General features: G+C 37.4%; 1 protein-coding gene across 5 annotated transcripts in view; it reads left to right on the top strand.

The window, feature by feature from the left end:
• LOC139688656 (testis-expressed protein 2) overlaps positions 1 to 20,000 on the top strand; it is a 58,637-nt gene that overhangs the window by 12,324 nt on the left and 26,313 nt on the right. For 3 of the 5 annotated variants that reach the window (XM_071586224.1, XM_071586222.1, XM_071586225.1), the window contains 5 exons: positions 6,867 to 8,065; positions 9,152 to 9,393; positions 10,712 to 11,095; positions 13,241 to 13,436; positions 19,861 to 19,932. In XM_071586224.1, the coding sequence (XP_071442325.1) occupies positions 6,867 to 8,065; positions 9,152 to 9,393; positions 10,712 to 11,095; positions 13,241 to 13,436; positions 19,861 to 19,932 (2,093 nt within the window). Of the gene's footprint in view, positions 1 to 6,866; positions 8,066 to 9,151; positions 9,394 to 10,711; positions 11,096 to 13,240; positions 13,488 to 19,860; positions 19,933 to 20,000 lie in introns of all 5 variants that reach the window. The other 2 variants (XM_071586226.1, XM_071586223.1) reach the window with 2 other exon arrangements.

The following is a 20,000-nucleotide window of genomic DNA, read 5'->3' as shown; positions in this document are numbered from 1 at the left end:
GGTAATGGAGATCCCTGCTGTGAAGGCCATTGCCCTTCCGGCCTCTTTGGTATATTTTTATTTTATTTATTTAACAGGAATAACCCTTTACATAAAGAAAGGCAAAAATATTTATAGGTTCCACAATTATAAAGGAAAAACAATTACAAATGAGAACAAACTACATTTAGTTAGTATTGACATGTACAGGTATCCACATAGCAATAATTAGCATTCTGAAATTCTTCGGATATTTTTAATAACATTTTTTTAAGGGATCCTGGAGAGATAGGAAGTAGGTCAATATAATCACAACTGTTGGCATCTCTCATAATCTGGTGAATAGGCGAGTGGTAATTGTAGTTTTGTGCATGATGTCTAATTGCAAAGAGTGCTTCATACCTTGTGTTATGTGAAGGCACTCGGAAAGATATATTGCCCTGAGGAGGAGTTCTTAGGAATCAATCTTGTTATGCAGTAATTTATGAAGAAAAGTTATGTTCTTATTTTTTCTATGCTTATGCAAGGAGGATTTAGTGGAGATAACATTTCATGATAACTATAAAGATCTTTGTGAAGATTGAATTTGAATGCAATGAAACATGAATGAATATATCTATCAAAGTTGACCCTAAAACAAAAATAAAGGCCAAGAATAAGTTTAGCATACCAAATGACTCATCAAAACCAAAGATAGAACTAATTTCTCTGAAAAATAAGTAGGATAAATCTGGGAAAGAATTAATTTGCAGTTAAAAGTGCAAATTACAAAAATCTTCAAAGTAGCGCTAATGTGCACGGACACATGGGAGCCAGCGCCTCTCCCAATTGCAGCAGTATATGCTCCCAGGGAGATGCGATGGGAACCACATCGGGGACCTCTGCATAACTTCTTTGGCGCTATCCAGTGTTCCAAAATGGTTTTCTTATAGCTCCCTGTTATTCTTGAGAACAAAAAGAAGTTAGGCAGTGCCACATCAAGGCTATTGAGTGGCTGGGGCAGCATTGCCACCTTGGGCAGGGGGACTCGGTGGAAGACGGTGTGGGATTAGGGTACGTTGCCAGGTGGCCAGCCGCAGTTGGCAAAGATCTCCCTCCTGGCACTTTTTACTCTTTATATTAGGCATTAATGCAGGAAACTTACCAGAATTTCCTATGGCCTAAGACACCTAGCAAAGGTTTTAGATCAAGCAGTTTTAAAAACAGCCTACTTAAATGAGTCTTCAATTTTCCACTAATGGAAAATTACAAACTCATTTAATGTGGACGTCAAACAATTCCTTGAAGTGAAGCCTGAGAGTGTAAAGTTTACAGCCTACTTTGGTCGTTTCCAATCTCGAGTATGTTATGGAATTGTCTTTTGGGATTGTGCTACGGGTGTTAACAAAGTGTTTATTATGCAAAAAAGAGCTGTTAGATAGATGGCCAAAGTTCCAAAAAGAGATTCATTTAGACCACATTTTATAAATCTTGAAATCTTATGTGTAACCTGTTTGTACATATATCATGCATGTGTGTATGTTTGAGAAAATGTGTCTATTTAAAAAAAAATGAAAAATGAAAAAATGAGTATCCATTTTTATGCCACAATACAAAGAAAGGAGGTGCATGCAATACAGCGTTCCACTTATTTGTTTCAAAAAGGACATCTTTATGCTGGCATAGAAATTTATAATCATTTATGCGCAGGCATTAAATATACATACCCATATCAGACTATCTAGGTTAAAATCTTCTTTTATTAACTATTGTTTCTATGACCTAAATGAATACTTTTTTTCAAATTATGACAAGCCGTAATTTTACTGTAACCATTTCTCAAAATCTATGTATCTTTTGGTTTTTGTGTGACTATGTTATATTTTACCATTGTTTAATAACAAGATGAAATGACAAGTAAATTCACATGGACAAATGACTGTGAGGCATGATACATTGTCTGCATAAATACATTGTCTGCCTGGCTTCTGCAGAGAACAGACGTGCTCAAGCTCGCTCCGTAGAACTGGTTCGACCCTACCTGAGACTACCTGCGTGCCTGCTGTTACTTCTGTGCCTCTGTGTTTGTTCTTCCCTAGTGACGTGTAGTTTAGTGTTAGCTTTAGGCTGAAGTGGGGATAGCACGTATAATATAATTAATAAAAATATAAAAGTCACCGAAAACACTGGCATTGATTTAGAAAGACATGTGACACGCACTTCCCCACAAAGGCGTCCTAAATTACAGTCAGGCACAAATAAGGACGTTATTCAAAATAAAAATAATTTAACTATACTTGTTATAAATGGCAGAAGCCTCAAAAACAAATCAGCGGATCTCGAACACATATTCCAAACTCATTCCGCTGAAATAGTATTAGGCACAGAGAGTTGGCTGTGTAATGACAAACAACCGAGAAATTTTCCCAATAGATTTCAAAGTTTACCGACACGAAAGAGATCCCGGAGAGAGAGACAAAAGACCCGGAGGAGGGGTTTTCGTGGCATCGAAAAGTCATTTTGAAAGCCGGCAAGTTTCATTTGAAAATAATAACATAGAAAGTGTTTGGTGCACCTTACTACGGGCCAATCAACCCAACATAAATTTATGCTCTTTCTACAGACCTCCAGACTCAGATTTGAAAACACTTCACACCCTCAACGATCAAATTTACAATTTTACACGTAAATATAATAACAGCATAAACATAATTGGTGGCGACTTTAACCTCCCTGGTATAGATTGGGACAGCAATATCGTTAAATCTGGGACCCGCGATCGCAAATCTTGCAATTCCATGATAAAATTGGTTCAAAGAAACTCCCTTCATCAAGCAGTACGCATGCCCACCCGTGGAAAGAACATATTGGACCTATTTCTTACAAACACGCCTGAACGCATTATTAGTGTATCAACTGACGAGGGCTTGAGTGACCATGAAGCAGTTAATATCCACTTGGACATAGAAATAAAAAAGATTGTTAAACCAAAGAGAAAAATTTATAATTACCATAAAGCAGACTTTGAATCTTTTGCCAATCAATTAAACTCTTCACTACCCGAGTTCAAAACCCGCTTAAGTCATGTCAACGTGGAAGAAACTTGGACAGAATTTGTCAATATTATGCAAAAAGGCATCATAGATTTCATACCTATAAAATACGTTAAAGCAAATCGCGACCCCAGGTGGTACAAAAAAGACGTTAGAAAAGCCCTTCGAAAGCAGAGAATGCTACACTCACACAATTAAGCAGCACCTTACTGGACTTAAACGCCAAGTACTTTGCGAGCACTTGGACACTGACCCCAAAGTTTTCTGGTCATATGTTAGGGAAGTAAATGGGAGTAAACAAACCGTGGCTTACGCACTGTGGAGTGGATGGATATCCACTCCACAGTGCATGGAAAAGAATTATTCCATGCAAATATGAGAACGTTCCCTGATTGGCCAAGAAATTTCCCGGTATTGGCGCCGTATTTTCCCTATATAAGACGGGACAACAAGCTTCTTTTCATCCTTGACCTGAGGACGCCAGCAGGATAGCTGGCGAAACTGTTGTGCATTTAAACGACATACGCGGACGCAGCTCGAAAAATGTGAAAATCACCTACTCATCGCCACGGAAACCTGCGAACGAACGTAAAATTAGGATGTTCGCGGAAGACACGGTGATCTATCGGGAGATAACCGGGGATGAGGATAGTTTTATTGTAGAGCAGGATTTAGATTGCATTACTAAATGGTGTTCTAAGTGGGGATTGACAATAAATTATAATAAATGTTCGGTGGTAAATTTCTTTAAAAGATCAACTGGATTTGCTTACAAATTAGCTGGAGTTGACCTAGAAGTAGTTGATACAGTAAAATACCTAGGTTTTACATTCACTAAAGACTTAACTTGGGGGACTCACATACGTAAAGTCTGCGGTCAAGCATATAAAAAATTGGGATTCATTAGACGCGTTGTTGGCAAAAGTGACTCGAAGGTCAAGGAACGTTGTCACCACGCTCTTGTAAGGCCTCATTTAGAATACGCATGTAGCGTGTGGGATCCGAGTGAAAAAGGTCTCATTCGGGAAATTGAGAAGGTTCAACGCCGGGCAGCCCGTTTTGTAAAACATTCTTACGATAAAACGCAAAGCGTCATCAAAATGCTTATGGATTTGGGGTGGGAATCATTGGAAGAGAGACGATTCAATTCAAGATTGAAATTATTAAATAAATTGAGATCTGCATGTTTCAGCACTGAGGTCTTGCAAATTATTCGTACTCCTACATACATTGGTCGCTTGGATCATGCATATAAAATTCGGGAAATAGATGCCAGAACTAGCCGACTCAAGGACTCCTTCTTCCCACGGACAATGCGGGATAGCAACTGCTGGGTTATAGATAGCAAAAATTCCACTTGCCACCCTCAGCGTCTAAAAAATAATTAGCTGTATTTAAATGCATGCTCTTTCACTAACCTTATGTGTTTTGTTATAATAACCCAATCCTTCCGAATGATCTCATTAGTGTTCTGTTCATCTGTTTTTAAGTTTCCCTTTCAATCCCTCGTCCCTCTCCGCGGGGGCAAATTCCTGCTACCTGCAACGTTGGGTCGCATTCCCTGCCTTTTAAAGACTCTTTGGGGGGTAGAGTGTTTTGTGGTGCATTTTCATGTGGTAGTGATGTTTCACATTCTTGCTTGTTGTGTCCTGGCTTCCATGTTGTAGGATGGCTTTCGTGCTGCATCACGGGGTGCAGTTTTTTAGTTGTTTTGCGGTATATGTGTTTGCATGAGTATTGGATGAAGGGATTTTTGCATGAGTGTGTGCGCTGCTGTGGGTGTAATTTTCCATTTTGTTGTTTTGCATGTGGTATTGTTCCTTTTTTTGGTTGGTGACCTAGCATCCCATGCCACATGCCCTAGCGGCAGCTTGCGGGGTAATATGTAGATGTAGATGATACCAAAGTGGAGTGGTTCCTTGTGATGACTATGATTTCAGTTTCAATATCAAGTTTTAAATGCTTGCTTTGAGACCTGTTTGGTCATTTTGGTGCTTATTTCCTGCCAATGTTCTAATTTTTAATTGTACCTGGGGGGGCTAATTTTTCCCCTTTTATCTATAGTGTTCTTTCATCGGAAATGATTCATTTTGTAAGAGTAGGTGTGTTTGAAATTCATTTATTTTATTCTATAACATTCATTCCCTCCGGTGGACTACAATCTTGACGAGGTGGAAGGGCTTGTGCGTTTCGATGACCCTTAGAGCTCTGCTGATGGGAACAATGATAATTACTCCTGGTAGGGTCACCCATGCCAGATAGGTCGAAGGTTAGGAGCCAGACGAAAGGTAGTCCACGCAGCGTTTGTTCCTCAGTGAGGCGGCTGCAATGGCGTCTGACCCCAGTGGGGCGGCCAGTAAGTGATGGTGTCACCTTAAAAACACTATTGAGGAAGGCAACGGGAAACCACCTCAATTATCATTCCCAAGATTAACATGATGGAAGACACAGAGATTTTGAGTCCTGGCAACTACGGGGCTCGGCCCAATCGGCCGTGTATCGTGCCCGGCAGCGGGGGAGGCAAGGCTTCCACGGTCGTCATCCCACGAAACCCTTGCAAGGGAAAACCAGCAGCAGCTGGACAGAAGACGCAGGAGAAGAAGACCAAATTAGTTAGAATAGGAACGTGGAATATTAGGACAATGATGAGGACAGGGAAATTGGAGAATGTTAAGTGAGAGATAGAAAGGGGAAGTATAGATATTTTAGGGCTATGCGAGGTGAGATGGAAAGATAGTGGGGATTACTGGAGTGATAACTATAGAATAATATACAGCGGCGGGGACGACAGCCAACGAGGGGTTGCCATTGTATTAAATGAAGAGGTAGGAAGAAGCGTAGTCAATATAGAGCAGGTAACGGATAGATTTTTACTAGTAAAGATAAAAGCAGAACCGACGAACTTGCATATTATTCAGGCATACATGCCACCAAGCAACCATAAGGAAGAAGAGGTCGATAAGATATACGATCAGATAGAGGACATAATCGCATTTTTTCCCACGGGGAAACATTTGATAGTGATGGAGGATTGGAATGAGACGGTAGGCGAAGGAAGGACTACGGTTTAGGCACGAGGAATGACCGTGGGGAGAAAGCAATTGAGTTCTGTAGGAGACAGGGGTTAGTCATCACTAACACATGGTTTAGACACCAGAAAAGGTGCAGGTAAAATGGAAAATGCTAGATGACTCAGAAAGGTATCAGTTATGGTTAGACGCAGGTTTAGGAACAGTGTGACCAATTCGCACAGCTTCCCGGGAGTGGATTCTCTGATCACAATTTAGTTGTTATGAAATGTAGCGTCCGTTTCCAAAAAGATAAGGCAGGGGCGGTGGGTTAGGAGATGGAATGTAAAAGCATTAAATGGAATAGCCGAGGTCCAGGCATACTGGCAATTAAGCAATAAAACCTTTTTCAACAATAAATCACTTTCTTGAGAAGGCAGCTTGGTCAGAGAAGAAAACAAATGAGGAGATGGTAGGCAAGGAGAGGGGTTTGTTGGGATAAATCCTAAGGAGGCAGGAAAAATGGATGAAAGGCGTATTGATTGGCAGTGGGATGTTGAAGACTGTTATAGAGGGAAAAATGTTAGGCAAACTAGGGAAGCCCAGGAACAGGATAGGGATGTTGGACGGGATGAAGGGAGGGAGGAAGTCCACAGAGATGATGGACTAGTTGTAGAGTTGGACGCTGTGTTGTGTTTTGTTAGAAGATATTTATTTGGTAGTTGTGTCCATCCAAAACCTACCTTAACCAGTATATTGCTTAATAATAATGACATTCATTAGATTTTTATGCTACTATTTGCTGGTGGTCTTATGTATCACATGTGAGATGTTTCTTTTATTCTAGATCTGCGTGAAGAAGATGAAAGTTCGCGAGCCTCTACACCAAGTAGCTCATCTGTGACAATACCACAGCATGTGTTGGGAGGCTCTTCACGTGAACTCTCACCCTCCAAAGAATGTCCCCCGAAATTGGGCAAAAGGTCATCAAGTGTAGATTCAGTTGGGTCAGCAGCTGCAAGCACCAGCAGCACCGGCGCTTCGGACACCTGGAACATATTTCATGAGTTACGTGGTAAAATCGTGAAGAGGGTGGAGGAAACACTTAACAAGACTGACCGATCAGGCAAGAAACAAGGTACAGGGCCAAAGCTACCAGGCACCAGGGGTAGTCATGAGAACTCCAGCATCAGTGATTCTGAAGATGGCTCCATTCCTATCACGTCTGGTGATGAAGCTCTCCCAAAAGAGGCTGTTTTTGAATCAGAAGTTGATCCTTTGACTCCTGAGTTTGATGACAAAGATGAAACCCCTTTGGCAAGTGCAGAAGTCACTTTTTTCATTGGGGATACTGAGACTAAAATGGAGCAATCCTACCAAGAGGAACTGTTTCCCCGTAAAGTTTATGAACTTCGTAAGAGAATTGGCCGGCAGACAGCTGAGAGTAATGAGCAGTCAGAAGACCCCAGCCCAGGTGGCTTGCCAACTCAGCCAGTGACCGCCCAGCCCATCATTCCCTCGATGTCATCCTTGTTTGCCCGCTGGGAAAAGAAGCAGCCCGAGGAGGGAGATGACATTGACGAAGAGTTTGAAATTTTGGGTGGAGATTGCCCGGAGGAGGCGGAAGAAGTCAGGGAAGAGACGCAATTGACTGGAGACGCAGATGCTAGCCCAAGAACTGCATATGGCAGAATGCCACACTGGACTAATCCTTCTGCCGTGGGCATGAGTGACCATCATGTTGTTAATCCTCCCAGCAACTTTTGGTTTGGCTGGTCCAAACCCACCTTAATCCTTCTTTGCTCTGTGTGCTTCCTCTGCCCTTTCTTTCTCCCCACTTTGCTCCTCGGGGTATTTCTTGGTGTTTGCTTGACGATTCCAGTTGGATTCCTGTTTCACTGGTGGCATTATGGCAGCTGGCTGCCTTCACATGTCAGGAGTTCTCATTCAACTATGGGGGAGGTTTTTGCTGTACCTGATTACGGCAAACTTCCAATCCTAGAAGTTCCTGCAGCCAAGGAATACCAGCCCATTCCCAGATATGAGGTAGGACTTTTCATTCTTGACATCATATTGGGGTTATTGGAAAATGCCATTAAGGTTACTAATAATAAACAATCTTTGCATTGCTCCCACTTAATAATGAAAGTGCAGTAAGTCATCTCACTCATCTTAATGACCATTTTTTGTGGAACTGATTGTCATTTTCTTACATTTTATGTTATAATTAGAGCCAGGGATTGACAAAAAAGTGCAACAAACATTCAACTCTGCAGCTTCAATGTGGTTTAAATTTACACAGTCCAAAAATGTTCCAATTGTTTGAGCAATAAACAATCGTAATTTATAAAATAAATCCCCATTAACTCCCAGTTACCCTATCTCATAAGTTTCCATTTCAAATCGGACTCCTTAATTAGTGTGTATTTGTATGCTGGATTTTTTGACCTGTTCTTCAACATGTAAACCACATGTCCTGGAATCAATAATTTTTATTATCGATACAATCATATTAATTAATCATATGATGCTGAGCTATATAATCAGTCATTATGGGATGTGCTATGGGGTCCAAGGATATATTGTCTTTTATAAGTTGGGACCTAAGAATAGAGTAACACGAAATGTCAGCACAAATCAAAAACCAACCCTAACCTGGAAGACTTCTGCTATTAATAATATTCAGCAAAGACTCTTGATGGCCAACCTAATGTTAATTATGCTTGTTTAGATTTAAGAAGACATTGTTCAGTTAATTAAATATTACATTTGGGAATGGGGATGGTGTAGTGGCTGACATACTGGCTTCCCACCCAGAGGGGCTGGGTTTGAATCCCAGAGGCGGCGGCAGACATTTTTTTTTTGGTATCCTGAATCCTCACTTGAGGTGCTTTATGGAAAGCACTTTGAATGAGTACGATGTCCGTCGGAGGAGACGTTAAACTGCAGACCCCTTGGTGCCTTTAGACACGAGTAGGCAAATGCATACGCTGGGCTTCTCTCCACCATTCCTCCTTTCCTGTCCACCCCCTAATGACCTCAGCTGTCAGTTGCCTCCCCTAAAAATACTGCTCTTATGCATTTTAGACATTTTAAATGTTTCATTGGCTGTATAATGTCATGTTTTTTCAGGGCTGGATGAACCAGTACCCCTATGAATATGACCCCAACACGTACAATGTCAGTGAGACAAAACCCACTCTAGTACGCCTCGAAGGACATCTCCTGAGGCTCTCTTATACCCGAACAAGGATTCCTCGCCGAGCAATGTGGTATGAACCCCCTACATTAAGAGCTCCTGTTTGCCATTGGGTGGATTATAACATCAAGAACTGTCCCATTGTGCTTTTACCTGATGGGCTCGCTCGCAAAAGGCAAGTGGCTTCTTTTGGGTTCCATTTATGGCCTCAAAACAGATTTTTTTCTCAAGATATTAAAATATTTTTTTAATATCGTCTTTCATCTTCGTCTTTTCTTCACTGCTTGCTTATTATTCTGTGTTTTCATTGGCATAAATCTTCTGCGGTTGCCATATTATTAAAACTTATTATTTTCCACTTATTTTATGGCAAAATTTAGTGTGATTGCACACTCTGGCAGAAACTACTTCATAAATGTGGTGATTACAATGAAAAAATATGTATAGTTTTCTTCTAAAATCTGCTATTTCCGATACAAAAGTACATGAATAAACAGATTGGCGATCAACAATCTTGACCTGAGCCATTTCAGATAATCAGTTTTTAAGATATTGGATATCTTCATAATATTACATGCAAAATTACATTTTCTGTCCATTCACAATGATTTTTTTTGTTGGGTTGAATGCCACTTGCTTCATGTGGCCTCTACTTGGTGCCAACATTGCATGCCCATTTGATTATTGAAGCTACGTCCGGACTCATTAGGCATCAGGGAGCATGCATTTAGGTGCCTAATGAAAAGGGAGCTTGAGTTTGGGCACCCTACGCAGTAGTACTGCCTGTATATATGTGGCTAAGAATAAGGGATAAACATGACGCTCGAATGTAAAGATTTTGATATTTGAGATAGCTTGTGCAAAAATTTGTGTACGATTGCAAAACCTTATAATATTTTTTGCGTAATTCAGAGTTCACTTTATGATTCATTCAGCTGTCTTTTGGTTTAACTTTGTGGAATTCTTTCATTATTTGGGTAAAAAAGAAACTACACTTCCACAATAAAGATTGCGGAAGTGTTAGGTTCTTTTTTACCCTCACAGAAGTCTTTTATTAAAGTTTTCTATTTCTTTCTTTTAATTTAGTAACTTGGCCAATTTTTGGCACTAGTTTTGTATTCATTTTCTCTTGTTGAACTATATTTAACTATAAATCATCCATTTTTTTATAATTTGGTTTAATTATTAGATCAGATAGTATAAAATTTTAAACTTTTTATCTTATTATATGGGATTTTACTCCAGGATAATTTTTCAGTCATTCATCCTTGTTAGTAATTGTTTTCAGATATGCCTTGTGTCGTGTGTAGTTCATTTATATTATTTAAAACCTGACGGTATTTTCCATCCTGAATATCATGAACAATCTGACGTAGTGACTTTCATTCAAGGTAGGTAAATACTCTTTAAAGTAATGTATGATTTCCTCTACATTGCTTTACCAGTGTTACTGTAAGATTCATCATCGTCCTGGTGAATGGCTTTTTTTACAGGCTTTGGAGTAAAAAGTATCCGATATGTATAGTCTTGAGAAGGGGATCACTCTTGAACACCACGTTTGCCACATTGGATGGAGAAAAGGATAGCAGCCCCACACCCACAGACGGCAGTGAGTGCAGCAAAGAGGTTGAGGAGGGCACCGTGGAGAAGGACATATACTCGAAAGATTCTGACGATGCAACGGATGGTGAGAACAGCATTGGCTCTAGTGCAAACTACCCAACCGAGGCCCCGGGGAATGTGAATGGCCATGATGATGAGGACGATTGGAGCGCTGATGAAGAGGAGGCATTCTGCCCCGTCGGAGGCGAGCTGATGAAGGTCTCAGGGAAGCGCTTGTACCTTTTTGCAAGGACAGACAGGGAAAAGGATGATTGGTTAGTGTGAAAGACCATGTTTATCGGAATGGAGTCCTGATTCTTAATTGTGGATAATCATGTCATTGATCATTTAAATTGGTTTGCCACATTGACAACATGCTCTTTGCATCATGGTCCAAATAAAATTTAAGTTCATAGGTAGATAGTGAAGGAATCAAGATTGTAAATGATGCAGCCATAAAGTGAAAAACAAAGCCATTGGATAGTTCAAGTACAGAATTTACAAGTACAGACCAAACCCACTATTCTTCTTGCATCTATTCCCAAAATGTCAAATCTGAATTCTAATTTTGTGTTGTAGGTTCCCAGCCCTAGTTCCCGTTTCATTTTATTCAAATGTTTTAGTTGTATCCTCATTTGTTTTTGTAAAATTATGATCGGTGTTGTTTCCTTCCAATGGAAATTTAAATTTAAAAATGTGACTAAAAAGGTGTTTTTTTTCGATTTGAAGCTACAATTTGGCCAATTCTTTAAAACATCTGTTTAATCGATGCCACTTTTAAACTGTATTCTGATTGATGAAATGAGATAGTATATTTCACTGAAATACAACATTTAGTTTATTGTGCATGAATATATGCACAAAATACCAGAGGTCAGGTGCTGCTTTATTCATTGTCCAGTTACCAGGGCCTCAGGGCTGCCACATATCTTAGGGGAGCAGGCAAGTTGAGCCCCTAGAGGTGGTGAGGCTTTTTTTGTAAGAAGTTGTGTCCTCAAGGGCTACGGCTAGTACATAGAAGAACGCATGTTAACCCCGATAAGTTGTTAATCATAAGTTTAAAAACAGTAACTTTTGGACTAGTATTTAACAATTAGTGATTTCTAGCCGTCTGAAGATAAGGTCACATTGTTATTGGAATTGTCTCAGTGCACATGCAAACAACCTCATATGTTTCTGCAAACTCTCTTGCTTTAACATCATGCCAAGAATTAGTATTCTTTGAAATTGTAAATATCCAATCATTTCATGAGAAAATTTGGTATTATCAGATATTTGATTCCCAATTTTAGGATCTGTTTAAAGATGGGACTGGATCAGTAAAGAATTAATTATTTTACTTCACCCTGTTTTAATGGACTAGTAATTCATATGAATAATGTATTAGGGTCTTGCACTGTTAATTTTTATGCTTTATATGTACACTTTATTACTTAATATTATCATGCTTTTTATATGGACAGTAAACTTCCTCGATATGATCCGTGAGTTAAAGGATGCACGACAAAGCATGGGTGATCAAAATATATGCAAAAAATATGGTGGTGATAAAAACGAAAGAAAATATGAAATGAAATAAATTTATATGAATCACAATATTTACAAAAAAAACCAGTGACTGCAATTAGAGAAATAAATGAACACTCTTTTTTCATTCCATGTGAATAATTTGAGTTTTTTAGCAATGGAAAGTAAATTTTTTTCCTATTTTAAGCCATTTTTATAAGGGAGGAACTATGGTTTTACAAGAACAGAATGATCTTCAAGTGATGGTATTGATTAAAATGATGCAGTGTAGATAGTTGTTGAATTATTTGTTGCATAATAAAAATATGCTTGCCTTGTAAAGGAGAATATGGAATCGTCAAAGCTAATGAATGTGAGGGAAACAATAATGAGAAAGTACGGACATTACAACCATTTTTAAACTAAAACATTAAACTTTTAATTTTGTGATTAAAATTAAAAACTTTTAAGATAGCTGAGGCAACTTTGTATTTTTTTGAAAATGTATCAAAGTTTCAAAACATTCAATTATCTTTGCAGTTGTAATTCTTTTGAAACTATGGGGAGCTGGGAAGAGAAAATAGCTTGGATAATCAAGAGTTTAGAGTAGTTAAAGTGTAATAAATTTTGGAATGTTTTGCTCATTGTTTAAGTAGCTTATTATTTCATGTAATGGTGATGTGCACTAGAGATGGATTGTGCTTTGTATTTTCATGTAAATATATTTCACTTTCATGAATTTAAAATTTAAGGGAAAGTTGCACATTATGGTATTTTGTATCATAGTTATTTAACCGCTCAATATTATGTAGTTGTAAAAATTATTTCCAAGAGCATGTCAACCCCAAGGGTTTCCTGGTGAATAATGGAAAATTGTCCACTTTTAGAAATCTGAAAAATTATCAATATTTCAGGTTTCGCAGGTTTGTGTCTTCCTCAAGATCAAAGGCAACTCATGCAGATGATGAAATATTTGCCAATGACTTTGTCGCTGAGCAATTTACTCCTGATGATAATAATCCAGATTCAGACACTTTTCAAAATTGGACAGATTCCAGTCATGCAACTGATGCAGAATTCCAAAGATTCATCAGCCGTTTCCTGAACAAGGTTCACAGAATTCGTCATCAAATATCAACCATTGGCCCTGCACGTAGTGTGGTTTGTTTCCTCTATTTGCAGTTTATTTATGTTAATGACATGTTCCATTCTTTGTAATATATCTATGTTAACATAACCATATCATACTACCATGCAAGTAATATTGGTTAGACTTTCCTGATTCTACCTTAGAAAGCTCAGTTGTCAAAATACATTTAAATATGGCATTTTGGTTGAGATACTGCCACTTTCATTTGATTGCAAAAAAGAATGTATTCTATCGAAAGATACGTTATAAGTATAAAAGCTCTCAGTTTGTTTGTCTTATAGGTCTATAAGGTTTATTCTTGATGCCAAAAATCATCTGAAATCACCCAAAATATTTTTTAAATTGGATAAGAGTGCTTTTCATGCTTTCCTAGGGGTCAAAAAACCATGTGAATTAAAATGCAATAATTTCAGAGTGTAAAAATCATTCGCCTTGACATTATTTTCACCATTTTACATGCATCATCTATTTGATTGCAGAATCAACCAATGGATCAGAGTTTTTAAGTACATAAATCTATTTACTTTCTGTCTTGCCCATGGAATCTTATAACCTTATTCTCCAAGGATCCTTCATGTTCATTTGATCTTAATATGCATAAGACATTTCATGTCATGTCACATTTTATTCATCTAGACAAGGAAATATTGAATATATATTCATTGCCAATTGGTTGCAGACTATAGGCTTCCAGCAATATATGGATAACCAGTATGATTGTACTGCATATTCACCCATTTTGTTCATATAGTTTCTAATTAAAAAATACTCTTTAATCAATTGTTAAACAATATAACATTGCATGACTTGGAAGTCTTTAACATATTTTACAGCCATAGCTAATGCATGTGATACAACTTTGAGATGTCAGAGGGAGGAAGGATAAGACCATTCTGCTCCTTAAATTTGTTTTGTTTTCAGGGGGTGGTGGGATTGGGAAAGAATGCATAAATAAAAGATAATTTCATTCTCTTGATTTTTTAAAGGTAAAAATATTTTTATGATAATATAAAATAGTGTAGTTTAAGTGATTGTTATTATATCTTTGCCAAAAATCTGGAATTCATCCTGGGGACCTTGTACTTGAGTATAGTTAGCTAGTGCCTCTGAGTTTCATGCTCAATTAATTATGGAGTAGTATCAATTTTGTATCCATTTAGGCCTTGTAATATTTTTGTTTGTTTTCCAAACCATATTAGATTGTGCAAACCCTTGAAAGACATCAGCATAATTCAATACTTAGAGTTTTTCACTGGTATGCTGATTAGGTACTCAAAGAGCCAAAGCTGGATCATTTTTGACCCGTCATGGAGAGATGTCACACGTGCAGGCATGTTATTTCATAATTGATGCTTTTAAATTGCACGAGGTCTGTCCAAAAAGTATCGCAAATTCTGACTTTTCGCGGGTTACGTATATGTGATTTTTGATTTTTTTGTGCCGTTATGTTGGTACTTATATCTCTCACTTATGCCGAAAAGTTCGGCCATTTCGAATTTTATTTAGGAGCTGTGTCCATCCAAAAACCTACCTTAACCGGTAGATTACCTAATAATAAAATAATAATAATCATCTTTGGAAAAGTTATGTGCTGATAATAATATCCACAAATACCAATTATCTCGAGTGACCCAAAAGTCCAATGAATATCCAATCATTCTGAGTTTTCTCTCAATGTTTTCTAATTTCTGAATATTCAAGTTCAATTGTTTCCAAACCTACCACATACAGTAAACCTTTGCTAATCTGGACTATATGGGTGCTGGAGGTTGTCTGGATCCGGGAAAATCTGGATTAACCAGGCCTATGGCACACACAGCCCTGTGGAACATTTTCCCCCACTAATCTTGTACACAATTAATCGCCGTGCGTTGCATTAGACCTCCCAGGTGTGAGATGAAATAGACTCAAGAACAAAATAATGCCTTTTCTCTCTAAATATTCAGCAGTAATTTATGAGAAGTGCCTTCAAAGAAAACAATGGTAGCGTGTACTCAATTGAATTATCCCATATATCTAATCCATTTACATTATTAAGAGAACTAATCAGTCAAGTGTTTATTTAGATTAAAGGGCGCTTAGCTCAGAAAAATGGCAATATTTTTCTTGTATAATTTTCTCTGGTAATGGTGCAAAGCGCGATGATTGCTGTTATCATGATTGGATATTACCATTTGCTGTCAAAATATATATTCACTCTTACAATCAGTTGTTTTTGCTGCTGATCAGTGTTTGGAAAGTTACTGTTGACGTCGCAACACAGTTTGGTTGGTGGCTCTTAAATTCCATTGGATTTTGGTTAACCTCCTTTGGATGAATGTTGTCAACAGAGTTAATCAACCGTCAGCCAGTAAATATCGTCATGAGAGCATTATTTTAGTGAATTTATTTAATTGCTGCTCTTGAAGAGTAATCCCAAATCCTGTAATAGGTGATAATCCCAATATATTATTCATTTGTCCAATTCTTTTAAGGTAGAGAGAGATCAGATCAGTCATTATCCTCCTTGAGAGCTGTTCCATCAACGTTCCCCCATAGAAGTATAGATAATCTTTGTGTACCAATTGTCCATGAAGCTTGCATATTTTCTGTTAAAGCTCTTCAGTATACACCCATTGTCGGCCATAGTCATGGAAACTTGCCAGCGAAACATAAGATTTCAGCAGACTACAGCAATGCTGCCTCTTATGACCCCTTAGTAAGTCCCCTGCAGTGCACAGTCGGACTGTCTGGGTTATGCAGGAGTCTGAATTAACCATGTCTGGATCAGCAGTGGTTTCCTTTTTGCAGTAGAGTTTCTAGCTCGTATAATTAAATTTCCATCAGAATTGAATGTATGCAAGATGTAATGGCCGAGGGAGGTGCTGAGTAAGTGGAAATACGTGCCAGTGCATACTTCTCATCCCAGCTCAGTTTATCTCCAATTCTTGGGATGCACTCAATGATGCATTCAAATCTAAAGCCTTGAGGCATCGCCCCTGCATGCTTGATCCTTCAGGCTTAGTTATAAATGTCACATGACCATTATTCTGGAGTCAACAACAAGTGTAATGATTCAGAAAACAGGAATTTCCCCGAAAATGAAATTCAAGATTAAGCCTTGTAGGTTATGCCATCATTACCTGGTATAAGTAAAAATTCTTGAACTTTTTTGATGGATGTGTACTGATTAGAAATGTGAATATTTTCTGGTAGAAATGTATATAAAATTTAATGTTAATAATCTAAAGCCAAATTATTTTATCTATACTCTTTAAACTTACAGGATATGTATTGGAATTTAATTGTGATTCTCACGCCATTTAAATTAGGGAAAACAGAGATGAGGGAATAAACAAATGTGGCTAAAAGATTGGCCCTTGATGTTTTCCCCGCGTATCCCAAGGATTAATGGAGGGCTAGATCTCCAAAACCTGCTAACACTGTTAAAGTTACTACCGTTTGTAAAAATGGCAATTTTACAGTTGATGTGCAGAAATGTCAATCACGGTGTAATTAACCAAATGAATGCATGAAATGCCGTACTGTTTTCAAAAATGTTCAGAAATTTTTTCAAAATCAGTAGAAATAAAGTGAAAACTGTTGACTGATTCAAGTTGAACATGTCATTTCACATTAATATTGATTCATAATGCTTAAAAAACAGTTGAGCTACTACAAAAACTAAAGGAAAATAAACTAGAAATCAAGTGGATAGTTGCCACAGTCGAGAGAACTTTCTGAGAAAATAAAAATTCACAGTTCATATGTCAGCCTGTTGGAATGTAAGTTCCAACCATAGGCTATGAAGAAGGTTTATCTAATTATATGGCTATTTTAAGACACATCAATTAGTAAGTCAATGTTGCTCCTCCCAAAAACATAAATGTAGCAATAGAAGGAATTAAAATTTTAATTTCATAATATTGGTAGTGTGCAAAAAGTGGACAAATTAGTCATTGACTTTTTTTTATCATGACTGAGATATTTAATTATTACTGAAATAATAATAAATATATGTGGCCAGTAATTAAGCATTTTAAGATAACCTGCATATGTATTATATGTACGGTAATGATAAAATGGGACATGTCTTTTTAATATTTATTTGCCTTATGCCTTAATTTGCCATCCTTCTTAAGATCTTAATTTTTGTAGTCTTACAAATTATTAATGCCTGCCTGTAGCCTGTAGTCTGACTGCTCTAGCATAACATATAGCAATTATGCCATGCAGTTAAGTTTCCTTTGACTTGCATGAATAATTAACTCAAGTTGCTCTATGAGTACTTCATCGCCAATGTATGCATTTTATTTTATAAAGATGACAGTTTATTATTTAAAGGGAGGGGAAGTGACTGCCAAGGATGTTATGTGAGTAATGAATAATGCATTGCCTTTAGATACATGAGTCCTGAATGATCCACTTTTACTGCCATGGTAAGCATTAAAAATGAGCGATCGCTGTTTGAAGGTTTTGTGATAATATGCACGTCTTAAAGATGTGGAGATTTCTTTACCCAAGGCCCTTTGTAAATAAGAAGAATCGTCATTGCCCTTTGTAATGCACATCTACAAAGTGTGTAAACGCTCGCATGGCAAATGTTTTAAAGCAGCAGGTGCCTTATTCAACTTTCCTTACAATGTTACCGCTAATACAAAAGTTGATTTGCACTCTGACATGGGTGCTATTTTCTGAAGTATATTTTGTGATTATGGCTGAAATTCCCAGCAGTTGATCAATCACTTTTTACATAGCGATTAATGATTGAATAATGGTACATCCCTGTTAAATAAAATTTATTACTGGCCAGGTTTCAATGAACTCCATAATATTCATGTCAAAATGATGTTTTGCACCAAAATCATGTGGTCTGGATTAAATTTGTTAACTCTCGGAAAAGTGATAGTATCAGGTCATCATGTTCCAATTTCACCACGTCACACCTGAAACTATGAAATTGACTGTGGGGCATTGTCATTTAGCTTCATTACAGGTGATAACATATGTGTTTCTTACGTTTGCACCTGTAAAAAATTTCTCTCATTTTCTACTCATCAATCAATTATCATCAATTATCCTTTCCCCTTTCATGTAATCATCTTAGGTGGCTTACAATTCTAGTATGTATTTTCTCTCTTAGTACAGCATGTTACAAATTTCACCCCTTGCTGTAAATAACCAGGGGCTTATTATTTCAGTTTAATGTTCTTTATGAGATCTAAAGGTAGCACTTCCTCTACATTAGATATTTATTCAATCATCATGTTATGTTATTGACCTATTAAAGGTAGGTTATTGGATAGTCAGTGACAGCTATTACGTAAAGCATGTCACACAAACTTCCTCATTATGCTCTACATTATTTCCTTTTCCATTTCTTCATTCTTTCTGTCTGCCTTCATGCCATCCAAACATTCTGTTCATCCAAATTCCCCTTCCACCTCTCCTCTTCCACTGACACCTTATCGGGACCCTCCAAAGTTAATTGCTTATGAATCCCTCCACCAACTTTTTGTATCTCCTTTGATTTTCTCTGGTCAACCTCCTCCCTTCTCCCACCATATTTATTTAACTTTTTAGGCACTTGCATCAGGAATTCATTCCATGAGCATTTAACAAATAGTTGACCATATTATGAGTTAAGTTGTTCAGATTTATTTAGTGTTCACTTTTGTTTTCAGAAAATACATGACAATGGCATTGGATTGTTTATGGTGAAATTAAGCAGAGAAGGGAAAATCATTTTACGCAGATATACGTATTTTCAATAAAATATGTAGTCTCAAAGTATATATTTTTTGGTAGCAATGTTATTCCTTTGTTGTGCACAGTATTCAAAGCAAATGTTTAATTGTTCCCTCAAAAAACGCAACCATTTGCCACATTTTCTGTTTATAGTTAGCATACGATTTAAAAGAAGCGACCTCACTCTTAAAATTAGATCATCCTTTGTAATTTACATTCAACGTGATGAAATCAATCAAATTGCAGAATACCTCTATTCAATGTATTTGTTGCTCTGTTTATTGAAGTATTTGAAGCCTGTTATATTTTTTCATGTTTTGGTTAGCATAACCAAACCAATTGTTATTCACCCAAGAATTAATTTTGCTCTCTGAATGCTCTTTTTGTTGTCTTTGAAACCAAAATTTCAGAAGCACAACATATGGCCTGAGATGGAGCTTTGAATAAAATTTTTGGATGGGAGAAATTTTCCTGAATATTCACTTTATGGAGTAATAATTCATTGAAAACCTTGTAACTTGGAAAAATGTAATTTTCCATTTCCTGATTTTAATTTTTGCATTCATTTTTCTATTGTTTGGCAACCCATTAAAAAGTAGTGCATAGCGTAAATATGAATCATAAAATCATTATTTAAAAAATAAATTTGTATTACAGGCTAAAATGGCCTGTGATGTTTCCAAGTCCAAAACAAGGAATCGACCATTTTACAAGAGAGGTTTCTCTAATGTAAGATAAGTCATTTTGTTATGAATAATAAAGTAGCTCCATTAAGATAACTGGGCTATATCTACTCT

Source organism: Hetaerina americana, unplaced genomic scaffold (genome assembly GCF_022747635.1).
Source record: "Hetaerina americana unplaced genomic scaffold, ioHetAmer1.1.p SCAF_21, whole genome shotgun sequence".
Taxonomy (NCBI): Eukaryota; Metazoa; Arthropoda; class Insecta; order Odonata; family Calopterygidae; genus Hetaerina; species Hetaerina americana.
Note: the sequence above shows the minus strand (reverse complement) of the source record. Positions and strands in the feature narration are given on the sequence as shown.